General features: G+C 38.0%; 1 protein-coding gene across 6 annotated transcripts in view; it reads right to left on the bottom strand.

Annotated features, from left to right (window-relative positions):
- NTNG1 (netrin G1) overlaps nt 1-26,943 on the bottom strand; it is a 2,528,066-nt gene that overhangs the window by 560,856 nt on the left and 1,940,267 nt on the right. The window contains exon 7 of one of the 6 annotated variants that reach the window (XM_044086001.1): nt 1,254-1,313. The exons of the other annotated variants lie outside the window; for them this stretch is intronic. Within the exon in view, the coding sequence (XP_043941936.1) occupies nt 1,254-1,313 (60 nt within the window). The remainder of the gene's footprint in view (nt 1-1,253; nt 1,314-26,943) is intronic. 6 annotated transcript variants of the gene reach the window in all.

Here is a 26,943-nt window from a genome sequence, read left to right as displayed (position 1 = left end):
CACTGGGAACTAAGGTTGGGTGGCATGATGCTAGGGTAATCCTATGGGGTAGGCTTGTAAAGGCTCCAGGGCTATTAGCCTAGTACAGACTTATAAACCTATGAACCTATGAAAAGCAGTAAATTGGTGGAAAAGTAATTGGAACCATGCATCCTTGACACAAGATCCAAAACATATGCACACTGTACTATCTGATAAGGTAGTGCAGTATATGTTGTTATATGACATACTTATGATCCCAAGCAGTATCTAATGCATCATGCAGAATGAGGAGGAGGGGCAGGAAATGTTAGGCATACCTCTCAGCCTTGTAAACACATGTCCTTATACTATGCATTTACTGAAGGATACGGAAAGTAAAACATGAATGTCTGGTATTAAGGATTGAAATGCAATAAGCCATGAATTACATGAGCAGGGGAAAAGGTGACATCACAGATGATCTGATAACAGGGACATATACGGAGAAAGTGTGGTGTGTGTGTTTGTGTGTATGTGAGTGACTGGGGGGGTGCCTTTGCCTCCTCAGTGCAGCTGCCAGTGCTGTTACCTACTGCAGGAAGTGCTGATCTCTACTTTCTTGTAGGTGACTCCATTCAGAAACATGCAAATAAGCCCATAATGAAGTCTCTCCTCATTGTGACCAAACTGAATCTCAAAATACCACAATGTAGGCCAGGTCTTCCATGACCTGCACTAGGGATCTTAAAGAATCCCTGTGATATTTTACTGTGATTAGTTTTAAGTACATTTAATTTTGATAAACTGGTTCATTGGGCTGTCCATTTTTGGTAACGAACTGCCCCAGAAAAAATATGAATAGTATTTCCAGAAATTCTCTAGTTTCTCTCATTCACAATAAAATAAATGTTAGTATCAATGAAGAGGGAACAAGGGAATAATTCTAAAACAAACAATCTCTTTTATATTATTTCCATCATGAAAGGGCCATAAATGAAATAAATAGATCCACTTTCTGTAACATGTAATAAGGAATGACGGTTCATAACTCTTCGGTACTTCATTCATTTATTCTATATACTCTAATCAATAATAATAAAATACACTTGCATCAATCTTATTTTCAACTGATATGCATGAGCATTTTATGCAAAAAATGTATCAACACTTCTACTGGATAAACCATAAAGAATGAAGTTTCTGAGATATCACGTGTATCCAGATTCATACAGTGCAGAGTTCTAACTACATACAGCACGAAAAATGCATTGTATGAATCTACAAATTCCTACCTTTCATGTGGTTTTCAGGTTGCAAAGAACAAACCGTTGAAAAAATTAAAGATGGAGAAACTAGATGGGTTTGGAGACAAAGAATAAATTAAACAGGAAGGTAAGAGCAATATACTTGTGTTTTAAACTTTTGCTACTTGCATATATGTAAGCGTTTCTTATAAAAAGAATTTAAATGGTTTGAGAAATATGCCCAGAGTTTTGACATACTTTTATTATCTCCAGCACTCCATGACATGTAATAAAGCCTAGTGTTATTAAAGAATGGAGTCATGTGTGTGTTTTATTTTAAGCTGCAGCCGTCTCACTGACATTAACCACTCACAAAAATAGCCCCAGTTCTGAATAAGAAAAGTGCTAACATAGCCTTTATAACTTGATCATTTCTGGTTTGAAATCTATGAATTGCTTTTACAGTATCATAGTAAACTCTGTTATTCCAGGGGAAAATGTTGCACAACAGATAACAGCTTTGTTAAAGCACTATTTTTGTTAGAAAACAAATTACATCACAAAACAAAACTGGAAAAATACTCAGAATTCTGAATGGCTGTTTGAAAACAATGAAAGCCTTTATTCTGCAGGTCAATAAAAACTATACAGGAGAAAAAAGAAATGGCATTCCAAAAGTGGATCCATAATGACGCAGAGAAGTTTTAACATGATATGGAACAATAACTTATGTATTTATTGATCTTTAGCCATGGAAAAGCACTGATTGGATTGGACCTTTTTCAGGTACAGACAAGGAGAATTTTATAAACAAAAAAGAAAGAAAAAAGGAAATAGAAAGTACATTAGCAGGAATATAAAAAGTTACATTAGTGCTGTTATACTTTGTTGTATATAATAATATAAACTGAAATTGATAATATACTAGGATGCAGACATGTGCTAAATGAGGCATGCCCCTTGCATAGGACTGCATATTAAATCATCACAGCCACATTAGCAGTAAATGTCACACTACTGAATAGACCATATTTCTGTGGTTATATGACTGATGCGGGAGGCACAGTGAAGTTGCAAGCCTGATGCTGTGCGTAGTCACATGTGCAAGGAAACGTCCCACAGCTGCAACCCAAAGCAGTTTGAATATGCTACAGAAAGCTACCACTGCAAATCTGCAACTCAGTTAATCATATAAATGGGGAGGAAATATGGACATTGGGAAGAGTGAAATGGGGCATGGCCAAAAAGATGACAGTGAAGAATGGCATTTTTTTCCAGTGCAGGTGTCTATTTTCCATTTGTTACGCAGGGAATTATAGCAAGGAGAATGTGCAAAGAAGAAGGGAGCAATAGGGACTGTAGCAGTGGCAGACGATCACACAAAATACATATAGTCTGACAGGGGAGGCATGGATACAAAAGGACACACATGGAGAGAAGACATAGCTAGACAAAGGATGGACATATGGTATGGAGGAGGACTGGACTAAAAAAGAATATAGACAACAATACATAAGGAAGTGAACCACCATCAAAATGGATGGGGTGGAGTAAAAGAGGGCCTATCCTTCAGTCATGCAGGTGACTGACATCATGGGCAGGTCCCACCTATGGTCACCTGATGAACAGGACCAAGTGGCCATGCAACTCTGTCACCTGCACAATGAGGTGGTCCAGCTTCTCATTATAAGCAGCCAACTGCCAACCCACTGCACTCATGGCCTGCTGCTTCATCTGCTACTGAGAAACCTGTGGGAGCCCTCTGAGCTACTCCTAGAGGGGGAACCTCTGACATCCATGAAATGTGGACACTGAGGACTATTTCATGTGCTGTTGTGTAAAGTTCATTCCCCTGTGCAGACTTAACCCTGACATCTGCTAGTTACCCATTAGCAGGCACATTGGCTATTGGATACCTAGATGGCTGCTGTCATATCACAGCTCAGTGGTGAGAGGAACAAAAAGAGAACAAGAAAAATATAGTACAGTGCTACATCTGTTAGTTACACCCCTATATCAATTTAAATTATGGGTATCCACTTACTACATTTATCATGCTGCCTATAGAAATGTAATTGTAAGACATAAACATATCATAATCAATACAGTTTGTCCTTATCAATAGAAGGCAAGGACAGCAAAATGGCAGTCAGAAAATGTAGTGCAAAACCATATACAGAGTGCTTACTATAGAATCATACCTCTCAGTTGTCCAGATTTTTGTAGAATTTCTAGACTTTAGCCTCAAATTTTGGGTCTATTTCTCATAAAATTTGTGTTTTCCTGGATTTTTGTGGCAAACCAGTAAGGATTGAATTCATTAAATAATGACAGGCATTTGAGTTTCAGACTTTGTATCCTTCGGAAAATGCATGGCAACAGAATGCCTTTTACTCTAGTGAATTTTTAAGTTTATAAGAGCAATATTTACAATTTGTCCCTATTTCTGGGGCTTTGTCCACCTGTTATTTTTGTCTTGTCCAGATTGTTTTTTATGCTAAGAGGTTGACAGTTAATTATAGAATGTTGGCTGCATCACTTTAACTTCCGTCTGCTGTTGATGGAGCAGGTCAGGGCAACTCTGCAGGCCACTGTTCATATGCAGGCACTGCTCGCCACAGTGGAGAATGTCAATGGCCTTCACCATCCTTGTGAGCTGGTGCCAGGGATCATTTTTAACCTGGAGCCATCATATCGCCCTAACAAATGCTTCTTATAATACCTGTGAAGCAGAAAGAGAACGTTCTTGACCTCTTTGTAGCGCCATGTGAAAGCCCAGTTAAAATCAGTGCTTGAAGAGGCACTGTCAACTCTGCAGGTCAAAACAAGGAGGAAACATTTCGACTCAATCACAAAAACACACATTCTGGATACTATGTGATGTGCAGTGTAAGGAAGCAAAGGTGCACACAGATAAGTATCACTAGCGTGAACAAGCAGTACAAGAAGCTTCACAGTGGTCATGCATGAGTACTACATGGCTTCCCTAGCTGGAAACCATCAGGGATGAGGATGATTATGCTGACTGTGTCTGACAGTCTTGCAGCAGCAATTCACAGCTGATCTTGCTAAATCACCTCTTTAGCATAAAGACCTCATCTCACAAAGAGGCTGTTTAAATTAAAAAAAATCATGGTAACCATATTGGGAACTGTATTATAATGCACAACCTGGGAATAGGAATACAGTAGGTGACAGTTTGCACTTCCACAAAAGTGCACTAATAGCAGACAATACAACTATTGCTAGACCTCAGGAATGGAAGGTATGCACAAGTGGATGAAAGAGTGTGTGGGGTAACAAAGCAAATGGACATGACAGGCAAATGTCCTGCTGCAGGGGTGCCCAACCTGACAGAAAATAAAGCACAAGGGCAAGACAGTTTACTGTCCAGCTGTGGAGGGGGGCCACATTCTATTTTATGCATACAGACTGCAAGCCATGCTACAGGAGATACGAAGTTGCTTGTGCATAGGTCACATTATTTGCTGTCAACACAGTGCTGCAAGATGTTGGATATGTGTGGCATATCCATTGCTGCTGTCAGTATGGCATAAAACACCAAAAGCATAGCACAAAAAATGAAGCCAGCAGACAATGGCAAACTGTGGATTTATTAGATTCCTATAAAAAACATAGGTAGTCAAAATCAACAAATTAGTTTTGGCTAACACTATTACTTAGCCTTCACCAGGAACAGCAGATTTGGTATTTTATTTATTAATCAACAGGTGCACTTATGGACAACATTTTCATATTGCCATGGATTTGTCTAGCATTCTGAGGGGTTTGTCAGCCGACAAGGATGATTTGGGTGTTTTTGGACTGGGCATTGGTAATGATAAACATAATAATCCTATCCTGACAACTATGGAGGCTTCTTGTGAAGCACATTTTCAGAATTTAACCAAACAAATGCGGTCACTCAGAGCTAATGTTTGGCATGCAACATTATTCAAGGCCTATTTGGCTAAAGACATGGCTCCATGAGGCTTGAAGGTTCGCCTTCAGCCTTTGGTGGGCAAAATAGACAGTGAGTTGATGGAACAATGGGCCAATGCCCAACAAGAAGCATCAATGAGCTTTGTCAAATGTCAAAATCCTATCAGTTTATTACGATAGGATTACTGAAATGGAAATGGTGCAAGTCACTAAGTTGTGTGAGACTACTACCAGCATATCAAATTTGTCTTAATAAATTTAGCAACAGATTATGAAAAGGGAACTCAGTTTAATAATATGGGTAAACAGGTGAGGTTCAATGATACGGGTACCAAAGCGGGCAAACGTAAGAGACCCAGATCAATCTTGAAAAGAGTCACACAGTCTAGTTCTAATTATGAAACTTCTGGTGATGATTCATCATCTGCAACAGACCTCGACACACAGCACATTGGGGATTCTCCGACAGCCAAAAGAGCTAACCCTTTAGACAACGGCAGGTCAGGGGGGGAGCAAACATACAAGGAATAAAAAATATCGATGGCCTACTAGAAATGATGACACGAACATAACTGATCAGAACAATGTACTTAACATTTCTAATGTATTGCTATCTGACATACAAATAAATGTGTTAAACAAGGGACTCAATTTTATTCCTGGTTTCTTTGTCAGAAGACAAACTAGCTCAAGATGTTATTGCGTTTTGCAGATTATTAAATCTAAGAATATTTTTCAAGGACTCTGATAATGTTGCATGTAGTTAAATAAACAAATACGTGCCTCATACACAACAATCTGCATAGCAGAAAATACTACGAGGATACCATGAATAAAGAGAAATAAGCGCAGTATGGCAACAAAAACTAAAAATAAATGAACTTTATTAAAATAATAAAATGGTTAAGCGCTTTCATCTAAAATAGTTAGACTTCATCAGAGCCCAGTCTAACAACCACAAACAGTTAAAATACTCTAATCATCCAATCATCACTCAGTATAAATTATTAATTCATGATCAATTAGAAACAATGATTTCAGGTCTTACTTGTAAGAAAAAAAAATATATATATATATATATATATATATATATATATATATATATATATATATATATATATAAAGTCAGACATATGCATCTGTAATAACATAATATCCTTATAATGCCCACAAGAAAAATGAATATAAAAAACTGAAAAAGTTAAACTTCTATCCCATCATATCCTGGCTTGTATTACAGGTTTAATGGAAATATAATGTCACAAAAATCACTCCAAGATATGGGGTGTAACACCAGCTGTAAAGTGAGTAAAACTGAAGAAAAGCAACGGTCGCTGGTGTACAAAGGCACAATCACAGTTCTTTTCAAACGCAATTATTTTCAACGTCTTTACTTTAAAAGGATTTTACTCCACATTGCTGCTCCAGCGTGGTGATTATTATTATCGAGACAGTAAAGACGTTGAAAATAATTGCGTTTGAAAAGAACTGTGATTGTGCCTTTGTACACCAGCGACCGTTGCTTTTCTTTAATGGAAATATGTTCGTTAATACCGGGAGGTGTAGTGGCATTCAAAAATATCTGCCATCTAACTTCCTTTTCTCCCAGTATAGCCTTTGTATTACCACCTCTACTAGACTGACTTAACACTTCTAATAGAGCAAACTTAAATGTGGTGCATCCCTTATCGTCCCTTATATGCCTATACAGGGCATTATTTTCATCCTTTCTCCTGATAGCATATAAATGGTCATATATTCTGTCTTTCAAATGTCTTCCAGTTTTACCCACATAAAAACTTGGGCATGTTGTACATAGAGCAAAATAAATGACATTTTTGGTTTGACAATTGCCTTTCCTAAACTATATAAGCGTATTATTATCGGCATCTGGAGAAGATTTTTGGATGATTGCTGGATGGTATGGAGATCAGATGTCATATATCTCAGGGAATTTGTAGAGTACTTGAACGATAATAAGTGGGGTATCAATTTTACAGCTAATTACCACTCCTGGAGTATTACATTTTTGGATGTATTAATTACAAGGAATAAGGACCATACCATATCGTAAGTACCCTCAGTACAACTCCCTTCTCCATGCCTCCAGCTATCATCTGCTCCATGTCTGCAGGAACATACCCAAGTCCCAGTTTCTTAGAATTAAACGTATCTGTTCAGAGGACTACACCTATAAACATCATAAGCAGGACCTTATATCTAGATTTAAGGCTAGGGGTTATGCCATGGGGGATGTCCTAACTGCTAGCAATTCTTTTTCCATTATAGATAGGCAGGAGACTTTACAGTACAAACAAAAAACAGCGAATAATCAGGCAGTCACCCGCCTAGTGACCACTTATGGCAGAAATATGGATCTCTTGCTTAATAGCGTGCAGAGACATTGGAACATATTACAGGCTGATGAATACCTGCCCACAATTTTGGGAGAAAGGTGTCTGTTTTCATTCCATAAGGGGAGGAATATTGGTTCCCATCTAAGCCACTATAAGCACATTCTCAGAAGCCCCAATAATTTTAGTCAAAGAATGTTGACTGGGGATCCTCTAGTAGGTCGTGTAACCTGTGGCCACTGTACTCATTGTAAGAATGTTAGCAAGACAAAGGATTTACTAGTCACAATACAGGCAATGTTTCTGACATCTGTTTTTTTGCTAACTGTGTGTCTGACTGCCTGGTTTACCTAGCTACCCGTACTTGCTCTGCATTCTATGTTGGTCAGACATCTAAGTCTTTAAGGATCCATATTTCTGAACATCTAAGTGAAATCAGGAATAAAAAAACTACTAATGCTTTATTTAAGCATACCAATAAACATCCCGGTGTTTCCTTTAAATTTACAGTTATAGATAAAATCTTGGGCAATAGGGTTACCAAAGCGGGCTGGCATAGCCTTTTAAATGTGAAGGAAAAGAAATGGATAGTTAAATTGGGTGCATTATTTTCACCTGGATTAAATGAAAATTTGTGAGGAACCAATGGTTATTGATGATGCATTTACATGAATGATATTTAAATGTGTCTAAAATCATTAATTTTTTACACTGATGAAGGCTAATTAATAGTGTTAGCCGAAACCGATTTGTTGCTTTTGACTACCTATGTTTTTTATAGGAGTCTAATAAATCCACAGTTTGCCATTGTCTGTTGGCTTTGTTTTTTGTGCTATGGTGGTACTGAGACAACAGGAGACCCTCACAGACGTCATACATATACACACTGATCAATATGTGTAACCCAAAGATGTACACATCTTGTCATGGAACTGGGAGAATAACAACAGTAGAAAACTTCAGCTTCAGCAGAGACAGAGGTACCACTGCAGCTCTTACAGATACACAGCTTGCATACACATGAGAAGGGTTAAGCAGAAAAAAAACTATTTGGGACCAGGTGTGACAAAGAGTGGTGTAGTAGACCTCTCAACTGACCCTGTATTGGAGTGTTACAATTTTCAGGCCTGTTTCTCCTCTACACATGATGTACATATTTTGGAGGTATACCCTATTTTCAGTTTTGATTTATACCTTCACATGCCAGTTTGGAAACTATCTAGCACACATTAAACTACACTACATGACTTGCATACGTCTGTCACCAAATATCTTGCATCTCACTTTTTCAGAAGCAAAATTAAATGACAGTATATAGAAGAATTGTCCAATACAGTCCATTTAAGTCTACAGACTTTACGCTGTCTCTTATGTGCTTATATTTTCCTTCATGTTGTCCCTCTATTTGTCAAACATCTATTTCTGAGTATCATCCCACATTCCTATCAGAAGTGGGAAAAGGTATGTGCTATTTGGTATTCAAATTTTATGCTAATTAGACACCCAGGTTTTAAACTGGATGTACTTACTTTTCAAGGGGCTGTGCATATATTTTTAATATCTGCAAATTGAAAGGTATGGGAGCAAGATATCAATGTTGTGGGCATCCATAATAGTATAGTAGCACAGTTACATCTTGGAGTGACTGATTTGATACTGCCTGCTAAGAACAAGGCACAGGATACTACCAGGGACATGTTAGCTACATGAGATGGATCATCAACACAGAAACATGTCGTAAAAATTGGGAATTTCTTGGCAACCCTGTACATAGCAGGTGAGAGAACAGTCCGACCTGGTGGAATCTTGGATATTGGAGCTGGGCTGATAAATACTGCCTGAGTATCTGTAAGGGATATACCAAGTTAGTAAAAGCATGTTCCATTACTGATTCACTTGATTGAATAGGTTACATAGCAGAAGTAATTTGCATAGCTGTTCTCCAGGTACAGTTGGGGTGCAATCATGACAATCTGTGATGTATGTATGCATGTAGGTGCATGCCATTAAGTATTAAAATATCAGACGTATCAGTGTGTGTGCCATTTGTTGGCAGAGTGACACGTATGTTCCAGCACTGGCACAAGTATGCTATGCTAATACTATCAAAGGTTCCTACAGTGCAGAATTGAGCATAAGTGTCATATGCCCGATGTCAGTGGGTCACCTAGGGCTAATGATGCTGTACCATGCACATGGCATAGTACAATGACACAGCGGCACTATCAGCAATGCTAAAATTAGAGTACATGCACATATCCCCACATATGCGATGACAGTTGTGGGACTATGTTGAGCCTCCAGCATCACCTACATTTAGTATCGGACATCCTGTCCATGATAACACTACCCAAGCTACACATCTGTGAGCTGCACTGCCTTCAAGGTGTACACACTCACCTTATGGGACAGACACAAAGGTGGAAGTCTCTTCCATGATATTCTCTGACCTAGATGCCACCATTGGCATCAAGCAGAAGATCAGCAGGGCAGTAATCCATGTACAGACTGCTGCTATGCACACAGTGTGAGAGACTGAGTGTACTACATTAATTTGCATGAGGAAGTACAACTGCCTCATCAATTTTGGGGCAATCTATGCTGCACAGAAAGTGACATGACATATAGGGACCAGGTGGGCAGTGGTAACCTTACTGGATCTACTGGTAAATCCAAGAATATACCTGCAAATGCCTATTGTGACCATGCAAGGAGGCAGATATGGGTTGTATGGTAACAACAACAAAAAAAGAATACCAGAAGTCAACCAATGTGCAGTGATTTACTTACAGACAAGTTGACCTTTCTTTGCCCAGAAGAGGAAATAAAAAAAAAAAACTTTCGACCTTCCTTAAAGGGCTTTGTTCTATCAAGATAGTACCTGGGCTGCCTCTACACATCCAAAGTGTGAAGTATCCTCTCTCCCTTATTCTTAGGTTCTGGGAAGAACCAGGGAGATTAACAGACTGACTGAAAGTGAATTCTGAGACCACTTTTGTCATAAAAGATGGATTAGTGAGTAACACACCTATCCCTGTTTAAAGTCAGGTAAGGTTGTCCCACCATGAGAGCTTGCAGCTCAGAAACTTCCCTTGCAGATGCCAGAGCAATAAACATAACAGTTTTTCATGTTAAGATCATGAGATGAACATGAGCTACAGCTGAAAAGATGGTAAGGTCAATATTTCAGGAATAAAATGTAGGTCCTGTGAAGGAGAAATTTGCTTATGAGTGGATTTCATATGAATACTCCTTCTATAAACTGTTTTACAAAAAGACAAGAAGAAAGAGGAGGATCTATTGGCATGCAAGCAGGGATGGCTGTTAAAGTGACACATACAATAAGGTATCCTGAAGTAGCTCACACAAATAGTTCAAGACTAGAGAGACATTAAATTCTATGGAACCACTGTTTCCATTTATACACCACTTAAACCTCATTCATTTGTAAACATACGATTTTCTAGTAACAGGTTATCCGGCCTCCTTTAACAACTGATGCACATTCTCATGAGACAAGTGCCTAAATGGAGTAAAAATTAAATCATCCAGGCTATCAATGGGTGCACCAGTCACTTCTGAGACTGCGAGACTAGATCCAGCATGTGAGAAAGTCTGTTGTAGTTGTCCCTGGCCAATACCATTAACAGGGAGAACCAAAATTATCTTGGCCAATAACAGAAAGGGAGGAAATGCATACAGAAACATTCCCATACAAGGGAATGAGAATGCCTCTGTCCTCCAATCATGGCTGCAAGGATATTTGGAACAGACTTTCTCCAGGTGTCTGTTTTGGAAGGAGGTGAACAAATCTGTTTGAGCCGTTCAAAACATCTGGACTAGATGCTGGAACTCCACCGTCCTGAGCTTTCATTCAGGTAGGGTCTGCCCATGATCTGCATAACCTGTCTGCAAATGGAATAGCTCAGTGGTAGAGCATTTGACTGCAGATCAAGAAGTCCCAAGTTCAAAATGTTCTGCTCTGATGACATATTTGATGCTTCAAGAGTAAGAGAATATTGAGAAGCCTGCTCCCACACTATCACTGTCAACCAGCATAGAAAGTAAGACCTTGTACTCCCTAGTTTGTTGAGATATTACATCACTGTGGTGTTGTCTGTAACCACTGGAACAGGACACGGAGTCCAAAGGTGGTGCAGAACTTTCAAGGCATTAATCACTGTCATCATCCCTTTAATACTGATGTACTTCTGTGTGTTCTTGGGCCCCCAGATTACTTTCACTAGCATTCCCATTGCAACAGCTCCCCAGGTGAAGCTGGATGAATCTGTCTGGATAGATTGTACAGGCACTGGATGGGAGATAGGAAGCCTTTGACTGATACTCAGCTGTTCTCCCCACCACTGCAACTCTCATCTGATGCATGTCAGCACCAGCAACTATGATTCCAGGGAATGAAGGTAATGGGTCCAAAAATGTCAGACATACCACTGAATTTTTCTCATGTGAAGATGGCTAGTGGTATCATGAGAATCATGTACTCCATCACTTAGGTGAGATTCTACTTGGAGAATTCCAGAATCAGTGATACAACAGGACCTTGTCTTCAGGCAGAAAGATCATTCTCTTGTTGGAGTTGATCAAGCACCACAGAAAGATTAGTCTTTGTGAGAGTGTCAGACACGCCTTTAGGAGGTACAGCTTAAACCCTTAATGGAAGATTTAGGTTGAGAGCTTGTCTAGTGATTCCAAATACCTGTACATGGACTCTGTACAGATCAACAAGTTATCCAAGTATGGAAAAATGTGAATGCTCAGAGTCTGACAGTGTGTCACTACTGGAACAAGACATTTGGTGAAGACTCATGTTGCAGTGGATAACCCGCATGGCAATAAAGAAAACTGCGAACTAGATGCAACAAATCTCAGATATCTCCTGAAGTAATCAGCGATCAGGCTATGATGATAGGCATCCTTCAGTTCCAGAGTCACCATGAAGCAATTGCCTGGCACAGATTAAGCTACTGTGCTGGACTGTGCCAGTTTCTTTCCCTGAGTTTATCTTGAAAGACTTGGTTAGAAGAAGACTTGGTCTTCTTTTAGCAAAAGCTGCTGTGGACACTGAAGCAGGGTCCACAGAAAAATGTTATTGGAGGCCAGGCAAGGTCAAACCTACCCTAAATTTCTTAAACACTTTCTTAGGCACAGCCTCAATAAAGAGGGGGAAATTACAAGCTTTCTTGAAGACATCCTGCAATGTTGGAATTAATGGTGGAAAGGTCTCAATGTCTGTGGACTCCTCCTCTAAAAGATCATAAACAGTGTTAATTTTAGGAGCAGCCATAGTTAGATCTGACTTGAACACATCCCTAAATCTAGTCAACATTTGGGAAAACAAAACAACTGTTTGGGCACCTATTTATTATACAGATACTGTCAATAAAGTCAGAGATAATGGCAAACTAGTCTAGTCCTCTCCTTATTTCTAGACACAGTTTTTTCACAGCAAACTTCTACTTCAAATGTCCTCACTAGGCCTCTCTCAGCCCATTCTTCTGTGGTTTAAAAGCTACCTGTCCAATAGATATCAGTCAGTAAAATAGCACTCCATTCTCTCTCCATACCTCCCAGCCACCACCGGTGTACCACAAGGTTCTATCCTCGGTCCCCTTCTCTTTAACATTCTCACCAACACACTTCAGACTTCCACACAACAGGCCTAATAATACAGTATGTAGATGACTCCTCACATTTGTATATCTGGCAACATGGCACAGATCCAAATAATTATTCAGAAGGCTTTAACAGCAACTGAAATATGGCTTTGTAACTCACAACTCATGATCATCCCTAAAAAAACAAACTACTTTTTTCCCCCAAATCCCTCTCCCATGAAAAAAAAAATTAAAGCCTCTGTTTTGATAACACAACTACTGAGGTCACTTCTCATATCAAATTTTTAGGGATGATAGTGGATGATAATCTTAAATTTGACCTGCATATGCCAAATTGCATAAGAAAAACTAGTCAAAAACTAGGGATGGTTTATAAAGGCAAAACCTTCCTCACCAACACAAAAAAGGCTGCACTTGCCACTACTTATCTCCTTTCTTCACTTCTTTGTGGTGTTCCCATCATTATCCTCAACAAAGTTCCCCTGCACGTGGGAGGTTGCACGGCAAAAAAATCAAAGCTGATTCCCATCATTAGTAACCTTCAGCAATTACAAAAAAACAAAACTTGAACAATGAAATAGCAAAGTTACTAAATTCGCAACAAATACAACTTTCCGCACCCAGCAATGTATAGCACTAAAAAGTTTAAACTGGTTATAACTACCCCGTCAACTAACATATGCAGAGCTTCTTACCACCTATAAAATTATCCAGAATCCATTTGCTTGTCTGGCACTAACTAATATTCTACACAATTATGTTCCCAGTCGCTCATTGCAATCCAAAGACAAAATACTCCTGTCTGTCCACAGACCTATCAAATCTGATGGGCATTGTCTGTACTCGTGCCATTCTGCTAAGGCCTAGAACTCCTTATCTCTGTTGATCAGATCAATATCCTCCCTTCCATCATTACAAACCATTCTTAAACACTTACTAGCCAAAGGCTGGCTCTGTTCTTGGTAAACACCAGGATAAACGATATCCCTAAATGTAAGCAAATACTTGTTCATACCTTACATTCTCCCATCTTCACTCATTTCTTTACTTTTGTATATTAATCTCCCCTGGCTTTCTCTTTATATGCCACAAACCTGCTTTCATCTCACTTTGTCTTACAATTCCTGTTTGTATTATGCTAACTTACCTTTAATTTCTCTATAAACGGTCGAGTTGTTAAATTATTGTCATATAATTTGCACCTATTCTTAACCAATGCTTTCATATTATGACTAATTGGATATAATTATTTAAACTGTATTTGGTTTTTGTATGATTTTTAGAAAATGTAAAATTATTGTTCTTAAAATGTTTTGCAATACTTTGGAGCTTTTCTTCCTAGGCCTCTGCTGAAAATGGGCTCCTACCCAGTCAGGCTTTCCCCCATAATCAAATGCCAATAAATAAATAAATGAATAAAATTCCTGTAGATGTTTAGCATCAGTGAACCCAACTGATCTGACTCAGACATGACAGAGTCCTCAGACACAGGACCCCTTTAAAAATGTAATCCTTAGACTGACCAGTGCTGGAAGTGCCAGCATTACTCATAACCTTGGCATGGATCTAGCCATAGCCACCATCTCAGGTGAATAAACAGTCAGATACTGCTGTCCCACCACCTTTTGGGTATTCTGTCTCTGTTTGGCATACATTACACTAATAGGAGAATTCCCCTGGGGGGTGGAAGTATCAATACTGACAAGAAATTCTGCACCCCTGACTTTCCCTGCACCTAAAGGGTTTGGTTCTCCCATAAATGCAGCAGGCATTAGTATAGCCCCAGAGGATGTGTCTGACCTTCAACCAAACCAGGGGACCTGGAGATAACAGAAGGTGAGTGGTTTGATAGCCTGCCCAAAGCTAAGCCTATTGCAGAGTAATAAGCCATAGCCTGAGCCATATTTTTTGATTTTTTTCTTTCAGTTTTTAGATGCAGATGAGGAAGATGGTATGTGTGTGTGTGTGTGTGTGTGTGTGTGTGTGTGTGTGTGTGTGTGTGTGTGTGTGTGTGTGTGTGTGTGTCTGTGTGTTTGTCTGTTTGTGTGGTGGGGGAATGTACCTAAATCCATCAAGACAGAGGTAAAAACTAGACAGATCAATACCAAATACGGTTGCATGGTCAGTGCAATAAAAAATGGACAATTCCCATAAAGTTCCCTCTAAATAGCAACATTAAGTCTATTTCTATAGGGGAAACTACACTGAATGCTGTAGTATAGAAAAAAAGACAATTTCAGTACCTGACCACAAATAAATACATCACATGGAACCCTGGAATAAATAAATACAGGCTATTTTCAGCCTAGCATAAATAGCAATAGCCCCAAATAGACCAGGAATTAAGTATAATAATAACTAAAATTCCTGTCAGAAGTGCTTCACAAATAAAATGATGACCAAGTAGCGATTTAAGCAAAAAATTGTTTAAAATACTGTAAATGTGTTCTATGACCACAAATAATTATAGCCCCAAAGAAAAAAAAATGTGAAAACAGCAAATTTTCCCTGTCAAAACTATCAGAATAAGTTTATAATCAGTGGAATAACAGCCACACCTTATTCACTGTTCTAGCAGCATGAAGCAATGAGAGGATCAGTACTAAAACTGCCTTAGTGCAGAAACTCAGTTCAACATTCTGAAGTAGCCATAAAACATTTTAAAAGGGTTTAAAACCCACATAAACTCAGAAAGAGCTTAAAATCACCAGTAAAAGTCTTATACTGTCAGCTAAAGAATAAATACATTTTTTCATAAAAAAGAATAAGCAGACCAGCATAATATTCTATTTATAAACTGACAGAAAACAGCAGAGGGAGAAAATAAAACCCAAAAGGAGTTTGTTATCTGAGTTCTGTACCTAATATTACCCAGAGAAAGAAGGAATATCCTAACAGATCTTTCTCTGACTGTAGCACAAGAAAACTGAAACGGCCCTGTCTGTGAGTGTGAAGGGCTGTCGTAGTCTTGCTTGGTGATTGGTCCTTCACCATCACAGACAAGCAATGGGAAGAATTCTGAGCTTTGACAGAATTCCAGAGGTATGGTAGCAGGCTACTACTACCCATATGCCAGTAAGGCTGTGTATTTGTTGAGCATCATATGCTACATCCAATGTTCGACTAGAGGAACTAAACCTTCTTCAGCAGATAAATATGATACATTGTTGTGATAGACTCATATGAAAACCTATCCCCCATCTATAAGGCACACTTCCACTACATGCCAAGCAAAGCAGCACTCTTGTACCCTTGCCATCTTCAATGTAACAATTGATAATTGGATGTGCAGGCTCCAATTCTCCCAAGTTTGTCATGCCTTGTCTTCAAAGAGGCTGGAAGGAACTTTTGAACATTTGAATGGGATTTTGTGGCTGGGCTTGTAATAGTCTGCAGACTGATTGCCTACCACTTACATAAGTTATGAAAAAGCTAGATAACATAATGGAGAGAGGAGGGAGTATAATTGTAAAAGCATGGTATATACAACCATAAGATGGAAGGAAAAGACAAAACATAGGATGAAAAGCAGTGTGAAGACATAACTAAGAGAAGAAGATACACAAGACAATGAAAATAAATGAAGGATGGAAAAATAAAAAGGTTAATTTTTAAGTGCTAAATCAAGAACAGTAGGCAAGAAAATCAAACAATATAACATTTGAGAAGAAGAGTGGAAGTAAAGATAAAAAAATAAAAAAATAGCAGTGATTAGCTCCATGCTCTGAAAGGTGAAATGGCTTCAAATGCCTAGCCGAAAGATGTTTAAGGGGTATATATTATAACAGTGAATGCTTAAAATAGTGAACTCTGTATAATTTACCCTAAAATATCGAAACGGCAAAATACTGAACACACAGAACAGCAATTTATTCCCAGGGAAAAATTTGATGCTGACAAATATGATGGACACAACAAAGGAACAGAAGGAATTACAAAAGACACAAATGTTTTGTTGGATCAAAGGCAGAAACATGACACACAGTCATTCTGTAGCCAGATGACAGGTCTGTGGTATAAAAGGATGAGGAAATGGCAATAACAATTAGGGACATTCATACACATCTAAAGCAAAAGTGGTAGCTAGGGTCAATGTGTGGGTGTTGGGTGGCAGACACAAATAAGGGAGGAAGTGAGCAATATGGAGACGGAGGCTGAGACATTATTATCACAACAATAATGGTGCCAAGGTCAACAAATAACTAAAGAAGAACAGTGTTGGAGGACAGATGGGTTCACAGATGCTTCACAAGGGAGTTTTAGCAAAAGTTGAAAAAAGGAATTAGGGTGTCAAAGGGGTGTGTAGAAGAAGAAATGTATCAGAGTCACAGAGGATGGCAAAATTAGAGGGTTTTCCAAAGCAATATAAGGAAGTAAAAAAAGACCAGAGAAATACAACTCTTCTTGGTGAAAATGTTTCTAAGTGAACAAGAAATAAACAGCCAGCAATAACACAGAAGAGGCAGCTCGCTCAGTACTGTAGTGTTTTTTTTATTTAATACAAGTTTAGGATACACGTAAATGCTTGCAAGGATGACAGAAGAGGTAGACATACAAAGAGTGCTGTGGGGCATGCAATACCTCTATCTCCTTCATTATTTACAGCATTGAATGTGGTTGTGACCATGAGACTGAGGGATGTTTCAAAAATGAGAGGAGAAGTTATGGAAACTTGTTTAGTGATAGGAAGAAGGTGGGTGGGGCATTGATAGAAGAGTTAAATAGAATTGGCATGTTTATAGCAGATTCATCGTTGGAGTACAATACACAAAGGTCAAGGCAAGTAATAGTATAATGGAAAAGGATGGAATAGGAAGACAAGAATGGAAAGTTTATGAGGAAAATATCTGGCATTGTTGGTTGCTGGACAATGATGGAGATTACAGATTAAATTATGAATGAGTGGAAAAGGGGAATAGATGGAGCATTGGCTAAAGAGAGTAAATTAAATATCTAGGTTAGAAGGGTATATAAGGTAAGTATGACAATTTTGCTGCTGGATCAGGAGGAAACTGTAAAGATACTGGAGGAGATGCATAATGATTATATGTGGGAGGAGATACAACCTGGGATAGCAAATAAAAAGTTATTCACACTCAGAAAAACAGAGAGCATATGGAACATCTAGACTGAAAGAAGATGTAATTTTCAATTATAATAAATTGTGCTAAACATGGAAAGGAGATAGGTGGGAAATAGAAGAAAACTGTTGGACCTACAACACATCAAATGGCATCAGAAATCCTCAGTCAAGGGATCTAAACTTCTTCTGCAACATCAACAGAATGGTTTGGGGGGGGGGGGCAGATGTATCTTGCAGAACAAATTTCCCATCCACATAAAACAAGGGCCTACCCTGTCCATATTCAAGCACAACTTGGAACTATGAAAGGGTACTAGAAAATTTACTCCAGGACTGCTCCCTGCACAAAGGCAGCTTCTAAATGCTTTATTCCATGCATGGATCCCTTGAAATTATCTGTGGTATGATCCCAGTTTTTCTTACTAGGGTAATTACTATACAGTTACTAACTATAGGATGGGTAAGGCCAATCTAACACCAAAGGGGATAGGTTAATTCAAGCATCAAAAGGGAAAATAGCTAAACTTATGATGACCCACAAGGGTAGCTAGCCTAGTACTTACATATTATGAAACTATGTAAGGAAAGGCTGATAGAGACAAGATATACTGACAGGTAAAAAAGGCGATAAAGGAAGAAGAGTGCAGGAAATTGGATGTTTGGAATGGGATGAGGAAATGGGTAACAGAAATAAAAGAACACTATAAAAGTGAGATAGAAGGGGTTAGTGGTGGACAATATTGTGGATGACATAAGTATAAAAAGAACAGGACATAACATTAAGAGGGAACAAAAATGGAAATGAGAGATTAAGTTAGATGAGAGGAGCAAGGAAGCATGCAAACTAGGTGAAAAAGACTTGATCGTTTTCTTTTTGTACCTCAGAAATTGTTAAAGAAAACATTTGTTTTCCTTTTATGATTGATTGTGATATGGTTGTTTTTCTTTTTTTTCTTCTTAATTTTAATACATTTTGATAGGCAGAAATCAATGTATTGTACATCATCCCCCTTTTCCCATTTTTATGTGGGGTCAGTGTGTTGCATCAACTGTCACCGTCTTTCTCTCTCTCTCTCTCTCTCGGTTCAATGCCACTCTCCTGCTTTCTTTGATAGTCATGCCAAACTGTCACAGGTCTTTTCTCACACAATCCAGTCACCTCTTTGCTAGATGTTCCCAATTCCTTTTGATTATTTACTGTCTGTTCAAAAGCTTCTTCCCCAAATTGTTTTCTCTTTTCCTGTACATGTACCAAGACCACCGTAATCTGTTCTGTTTGACGTTTTCTGCAGTTAGAGCTACTTGGGCTTCAGCTCTGTTGTCCTCATTACTTCATTTTTACAACAGTGTGCATCCAACAACCCACCTCAGACACTTCATTTCAATCACCTGTAGCTTACTTAGCTACTCTGCCTTCACTGCCCATGTTTCTTTACCACACAGATGTACTGGGTGCACCACAATTTTGTACACCTTACGTTTTGGCGTTCTTTGGCATTCCCCTGTCACACACTAGCCATGCAACTCTGTGCTACTTGACAGCAGCTCCTCTGATTCTAGCTTTGACCTCCTCACTCCGACTTCACTTCTCCTCAACTGCCCTTCTCAAGATACTTAAAGCTGTTAACCTCCTCTACTATTTCCCTTCTACCTTAATTTTCAACTTCTGATTCCCCCATTTGGCACCATTACATCTGAATTATCTATATTTAGTTTAATCCCATGTACTTTCAGTTTTGCTTTCTTTTCCTCTATCTTCTTCAGAGACTGTTTGTAATGCCACATTGATCTGTCTCTTCTGAATTGTTTGCTAGTGTAATCCATCACCAGTATGAAAAGCATTGGGCTCAGAGTTCGAAACTGATACACACGCACTCCTACTTGTTATCCCTCTGTGAGTCCAAACACAGTTTGTAGTTGTGTCATTGGGTAATGCACTAATGTTTTCCGTGATTTCAAACCATCACAGGACTGCCCAAATCAGCTTTCTTGAGGTCCTATCATATGCTTTCTCCAAGTCTAGGAATGCCCAGTTAGATTATTTCCTGATCTTTAGCTTCTTTCTGTCTCACTGCAAATATCTGGTTGATTATGCTGCATCCTGATCTAAATCCAAACTGCTAATCTCCCATCTGACTTTCTACTATTCTGTGCATTTGTTTATCAGTTGCCCTCTCCAGAACTTTTACTTGGTGTGACAGCAGTTTGATACCTCCATACAGCTCACAGCTGTGAATGTATCCTTTGTTCTGGTATACTGGCATGAAAATGCTTATTCCCCAGTCATGTGAAATAGACCTTTTTCTCCATACAGCTATAAGTACCCTCAGGAGCCATTTCTCACCTAGCTCACCCAACATCTTGATCATGTCTGCCATGTCCTCATCTGAGTCTGCTGCTGTTCAGCTTTCTTCCTTCTTCTGGGGTGGGCTCCTCCTCTTCCTTCATGGTAGGTTGTGTTGAGGCAGTGCAGCTTATGTGGGGTTTTCTTCATTCAGAAGCTTCTAGAAGTACTCCTTCAATCTTGCTTTAATGTTCTGTTAATTGGTGAGCAGGATATTGCTGGCATCCCTTACAAAGGATGTCTGATGACTATCTTCTCTATATTTCTCTTTTTGCCTTGCAACCTGATAAGAGTTTTTCTGTACCACCAATTGTGTCACTTTCCAGAAGATGGCAAAGTGTCTCTGATGCCTTGCTCTTTGCTATTGAAACTGCTCATGTAGCCTCTTTGTTAGCCCACCAGTATTCCTTCTTAGCTTGGTCCATCGTTTCAATCTCCCACTTTTTCCTGCACTCCTTCCTTGCTTTGATGACCTCCTGTTTTTCTACATTCTACCACCAACTTTCCTTGTGTACCTTATTTCCATACCTGGGTCAGCAGCATTCTTGTTCTGTAGTCCTCATACATGCTGTTTTGAGGTAATGCCATTCTTCTTCAACTCCACTTATTTCTTATTCTTCCCAAAGTGCTACAGTTCTGAGAAATTACTTGAACTCTTGTGCTTTCACTCCAGTCAGCTTCCAGGTCTTCAGCCTCTGTTGACCATAGAGCTTTCTCTGACCACTATTTGCAGCCAAATGTGACCATCGGTGGTTTATGTTGTAGGCCTACTGTTTCACTGCAGATGACTTTGAAATCCCTGATTCTACCCCAGTGTCTATTCTTTACTAGGAGGAAGTCTGCCTGACTTGCATGTTGGCCACTTTTGTATGTGAGTTTGTGACTGACTCAATTGCTCACCATTTTTAAGTCATTTGCCAGTCTTACCGGTAGTGTTATAAAAAACAATATGAGATTATCATTTATTTATTTTATTTTACATTTGTTGACCGGGCTGGTCCAACTGGATTTATGTCCACTTTCAGTGGAGGCCCGAGGACAAAAGCTCCATACTACAGAATAGAATAACAAATACATAGGTACATTACCATGATTTGGCAAGTAATACTAGTACATTACATTTTAGCTTATGAGTAAGGAAAAAAAAAAACACAGTGGCAAGTAATAATAGCACATTACATTTTAGCTTATGAGTAAGTAAAAAAACACAATCATACTTGCAAATTAGGTATGGATATACATAAAACAATATATAAGGTATGTGAAATAGAGCACTATTAAACTAAATGAGTTAAACACACTATATTGTTAGTAAAAAATCATTGAGTTTGTGTGTATGAGAAGATAAGTGTCTAGTGACAAGGGAGGTAGTTAGTCTGGGTTAGCACAGGGGCACATCCAGTGGGATTTAAGGTATGGTTTGAGTTTGGTTTTAAATAGGGTAGTTGAGGATAGGGATGTTAGGTCATTTGGGAGGGAGTTCCAGGTTTTACCCACTGTGTTAGAGAACAGAGAGTCTCCAGCCAGATTGTTGGTTTTACTTGTGTTTACCAGTAATTTATTAGATGAGCGCAGGGTCTTCAGGTTAATGTAGGGGGAGATTAAGTTAGTGAGTATTGTAGTATTTGTAGGATGATGCAGTATCTTATGGGCAATAGTTAGTTGGTTGAATAGAATAAGATTTGACAATTCTAACCATCCTAGTTGATTAAGATTATTGCAATGATGGGTTCTATAGGTAGAAGCAGTTGCAAATTTAGCAATAGTATTGTAGGAACTGGCTAGCTTGTTCAGATTGCTTTTGCATAGTTTTGTATAGATAAGGGAAGCATATAGTAGGGTTGAGATGAAGTGGGTACGGGCAATAGTGGTCCTGGCTAGTGGAGTCAGAAAGGGTTTGATCCTGTAGAGGGAACCTAGTTTCTTGTTTACTGTTTTTATAGTGTTGTTAATATAGGGTTCAAAGGTGAGGATGTTCTCGATTAGTACTCCTAGTAGTTTTGTGGTGGAATCGGGAGTAATTGTAGTGCCATTGCTAGATGTAACAGTGAAATGCAGTGGAGGGGCTCTGCGTGTGGGAGAAATAGTACCATTTTTGTTTTGTTTGGGTTGAGGATGAGACAATGGTGAAGAAAACAGTTTTCTACTCTGCTAAACATGCCTTGTGTTAGGGACTGAAGTTGTGATAGTGAAGAGGCTGAGCGTATGAGTGTGGAATCATCTGCATATTGGATACAGGTAGCTTGAGGTAATACAGAGTGTAGGTTATTAGTAAAAATAGAAGAGAGGAGAGGACCCAATATGGAGCCTTGAGGGATGCCAAGGGTAATTGGGAGATGGAAAGACAGGTTATTCTCCCATAATACAGCCTGTTGCCTGTTATTTAAATAGGATTGGAACCATTGTATAGCAAGTGGATCCAGTGAGAAGTTTCTTAGTGTGTTTATGAGTAGTTGGTGATTAACCATGTCGAAGGCTTTTGAAAGATCAATGAAGAGAGCTGAGGATAGAGTATTATTATTACGATTTTTATTAATGCAGTCGGTGAAGGATAAGAGAGCAGAGGAGGTACTATGAAATGGTCTGAAGCCATGTTGGCAGGTAGCTAGTAGGTTGTTTTCCAGTAGGTGGATTAATAGTTGTTTATGAGTGCACTACTCCACGATTTGTGCTAGTGGGGATAGTATCGTTATAGGCCTATAGTTAGAAAAATCTTTGGAATTCCCAGGCAAATTGAACTATAAGCTATGAAACTCGTATATCTAGCATTCATGTCTGCCTATAATCCTCAATGACTTACTAGAAAATTCAAAGTTATACAAAGAATGGACAGGGGTAATATATGAGGCAAAAAAGGTAATATTTGGGACATTAGGCAAACTCAGAAACAATTAAAATTGAACAGACTTTCTGCTGTTCTTGATGTGTTTGTATGGCAGTGAAACATAAGCAGAGTTAATGCTTCTTTTCACATAAAAGCACTGCAGAAACCAATGAAGTCTGGAGACTGGATTAACCAACAATGGGTAACTAAACTTAAAATATAAAATTAGACAAAAAATAAAAGTAAAACTTCTCCCAGTCTGAAAATCCTCTTTCAGTACACCATTCACCCTTCTCACTAGGTAATTGACTCTGTTGACCCTGACGTGATGTTACCACATCAGCAAGGAAGCAGAACATCCTGCAGAGTAATCAATGAGGTCAGATTATGGGTCTAGAGGGAATTTTCTGCAATAGATCTTCCTTAAAAAGAAAAGTGAGAATGCAAACTTAAATGACAGAAAGACAGCCAATACAAGCAACTACTGAAAAATGCATTTTCAGAACAGGTCATAGCTCTCAACCTTCCATCCCCCAAATGAGGAACATTACCTTTCATAATGTGGAACAAATGGGAAAATGTGGGACTCTCACTAACAGCTTACTAACAACTTCATCTAGGAAGCTCAAAGGATACTTGAAATGTGATATTTTTAATTATATAAATAGATATTTTAACAAATTAGTAAGATTAATTTCTATTTAACATGGATATCAGTTAGAAAATGCTAACACCAAATGTGTGACAGATCCTTTCAGTGTGGAACTTTGAGGAACATGAATGTTTTAAGACTCCAAATGAGGAATGCCCCTCATAATGAGGTACACTTCAGAGGTACGGATGGGTTACTTTGATTTTGTCACTTGAACTTGATCTTGAAGTCAATAAATAATAACAGGCATTTGAATTTCAGAATTTGTATCCTTCAGAAAGTACAGCTGAACATACATTCTGTTACTCTAGTTATGTTCTCAGTTTATAGCAGGAAGTAAGGGTACGATAATGGTATATACAGCAAGCAGAAACACATTTTTTTTTATTCTGCCACTGTTGTTTGCTGGCCAGTACAGATAGATTTGACTTTCTATTGCAAGACTGACCTTAGCAAATTAAGCAGGGGTGTTTAAAATTTGTTAAGATTGGGTCTTGTGCTATGATACCACTTAACTGATTTGTCATTTTCCAAATATCAGAGTGTAATCACTGTACTCTGTGTACTACAAATTTGTTCAGAACATTATAAAGTTCTGTGAAACAGTTAATAACTCCATTTATGAAAAATTTCTGCTAACTCATGAATACTCAAGTAAGTTCAGAAATAAACTTTAGTACACTCACAAAGCTAGTAAGATACATTACAGAAAAGGGAAGTACTCTTCAGCGTCAAAAATACTCTAGTCATAAAATGGGTATAAAACAAAATATACAAATGACTTTGCTATCTAATCTTGCTTATTAAATTGTGAACTCAGCTAGTTCTTAAAGATTACAGATAATAATACAATACATTTACTAAAATTAGCAAAATGAAAGGTAAAATTGTAAATTAATATGTTACCAATAAAGATTAAAAATTTTATTTAAATAAATCATGATGCTTTCACAAGTGCTTCATCAAGCTGAAAGATATATTTACTTCTAATAAAAGAACCTCAAATATGAGTGTATAAAAATATATGCTAAGGCTTACTATTAATATAAATAAATGTAGCTTCATGAGACTTACAAAAAGGATATAAATAATGACTGCAAAATAAAATTGCACAGTCATAAAACACTACCTTTTAAGCAGTGTCAGTGGCACAACATGTAGCACGTTTTAATCCCCTAACAGGTAAATCAATTATTGATACTGCAGTGCAGCCTAAAGTGATGAGAAGTTAAACTAAAGCCCCATCTTCTTATGTTGGTGGCAGCTTAAGTGGATGTAATAGATCCCATGGCAGCTATTGAAAAGAATAGGAGGTCCTTTATTTAACACAACATAAAATAAAACATCATTTACATATTTTCTAAAATGCATGTTTACAGATACATATAAACACATTTCTATATTATTTGCTATTTATCATTTTTCTGATATCATCCTCATAATTCGTCTATAATTGACCCCCTACTCCTACTTCCACAGCCATAATCTAACATTTTGCAATATATCTGATAAAATCTATTTCTCATTAAAGAAAATTTCATTCAGTCTTGCATTCCAAATAACACATATTACATAAAATAATCTACCCTTCTCACATATTCACTTGTTCTTATAATGTCCATGCATAATCATACTCATATCTATACTGTTTATGTCATTAATATTCTCAACATTTTTTTCACACAACTTTTTTTCCAGAGATTCAGCCCTCATTTACATTAAAAAAACAAACAAACATGCTCTGCTGTTTCTTCCTCACCACAAAATAAACATACACTTTTTGCTTTCTTTTAGTATGGCAAATTCTTCTCTGCTAATAAATTATTTACTACCTGTCTCCATAAGAAATCCATTAATTTTCTATACAAATTAAAGATGCAGAATAAACAACTGGATTTATTAATCCAAACAGCCTTTCATCTTCACTCATATACAACACACCTCTTTTCTCTGGCTTTAATCTTGACCCCTCATGAAAAAAAAACATAAATTGCACAATTTTCTTTTCATATTTTTCTGGGATCATGTAAACATTCTACCGATATGTTATTTTCCCATTAATACAGAATTCACCAGATAAACCTTTTTTTCTGAATTATAAATATAAGTCCTCCACAGAAAACATATATCTGTCATTTCTTTTATCAGACCCTCCCATTCCATTATAACTCCATCATTTTCCACAAATGTTATCCCTAACAAAGATATTTCATTCATTACCCCAATTTTCACCCCATATTTATTCATGTTCATTCCCATTTCCTTTAAACCTCCATTCAGAAAAAAAAAAAAACATTTCACTCATCCATATTTTGTTCTTAGCAAATACAACTATACTGTAAGAGTGTAACAAAACTACTGGAATCACCAACTCCTTTTACTTCACATATCTGGCATCTTTCATATTATAAGCTACTTCCCTCACTAGTGCATTCATTACCAATGAAAACAATATTCGACTTATTGGACATTCTTGTCTTACATAATGCATCATGCATATTTTATTACTCAGCCACCCATTCTCTAACACTCTCACACTATTATTTTGATATGCTGACATACATACTTTCTGAACTCTGTTACCTATTCCGTACTTTTTCATAACATCCCACAAAGCACCATGTCCTAATGTATCAAATGCTTTGCTGATATCACCTACCATAAGTTTCACATCCCCCTTTTACTTATAATACCATCCACAATTTCTCTCTCATACCTTAGTATCCTTCCCCATATATGTTTTCTTCTGCTTCCCCTTCTTTTTCATTATTTACTTCTTGCTCTTGATAATTCATCCAAAAATGTCCCTTTTTTAAACAACCTGCATTCAGGCACACACCTCCTTGCTCTATGTCCTTTCTCCCTAAATTGGTTACATTGTACCCTGTCCACAGAAGAAATGT

This window comes from Protopterus annectens, chromosome 10.part0 (assembly GCF_019279795.1).
Source record: "Protopterus annectens isolate FY-2018-M chromosome 10.part0, PAN1.0, whole genome shotgun sequence".
Taxonomy (NCBI): domain Eukaryota; kingdom Metazoa; phylum Chordata; order Ceratodontiformes; family Protopteridae; genus Protopterus; species Protopterus annectens.
The sequence above is the reverse complement of the archived record's forward strand: the minus strand, read 5'-3'. Positions and strand labels throughout refer to the sequence as shown.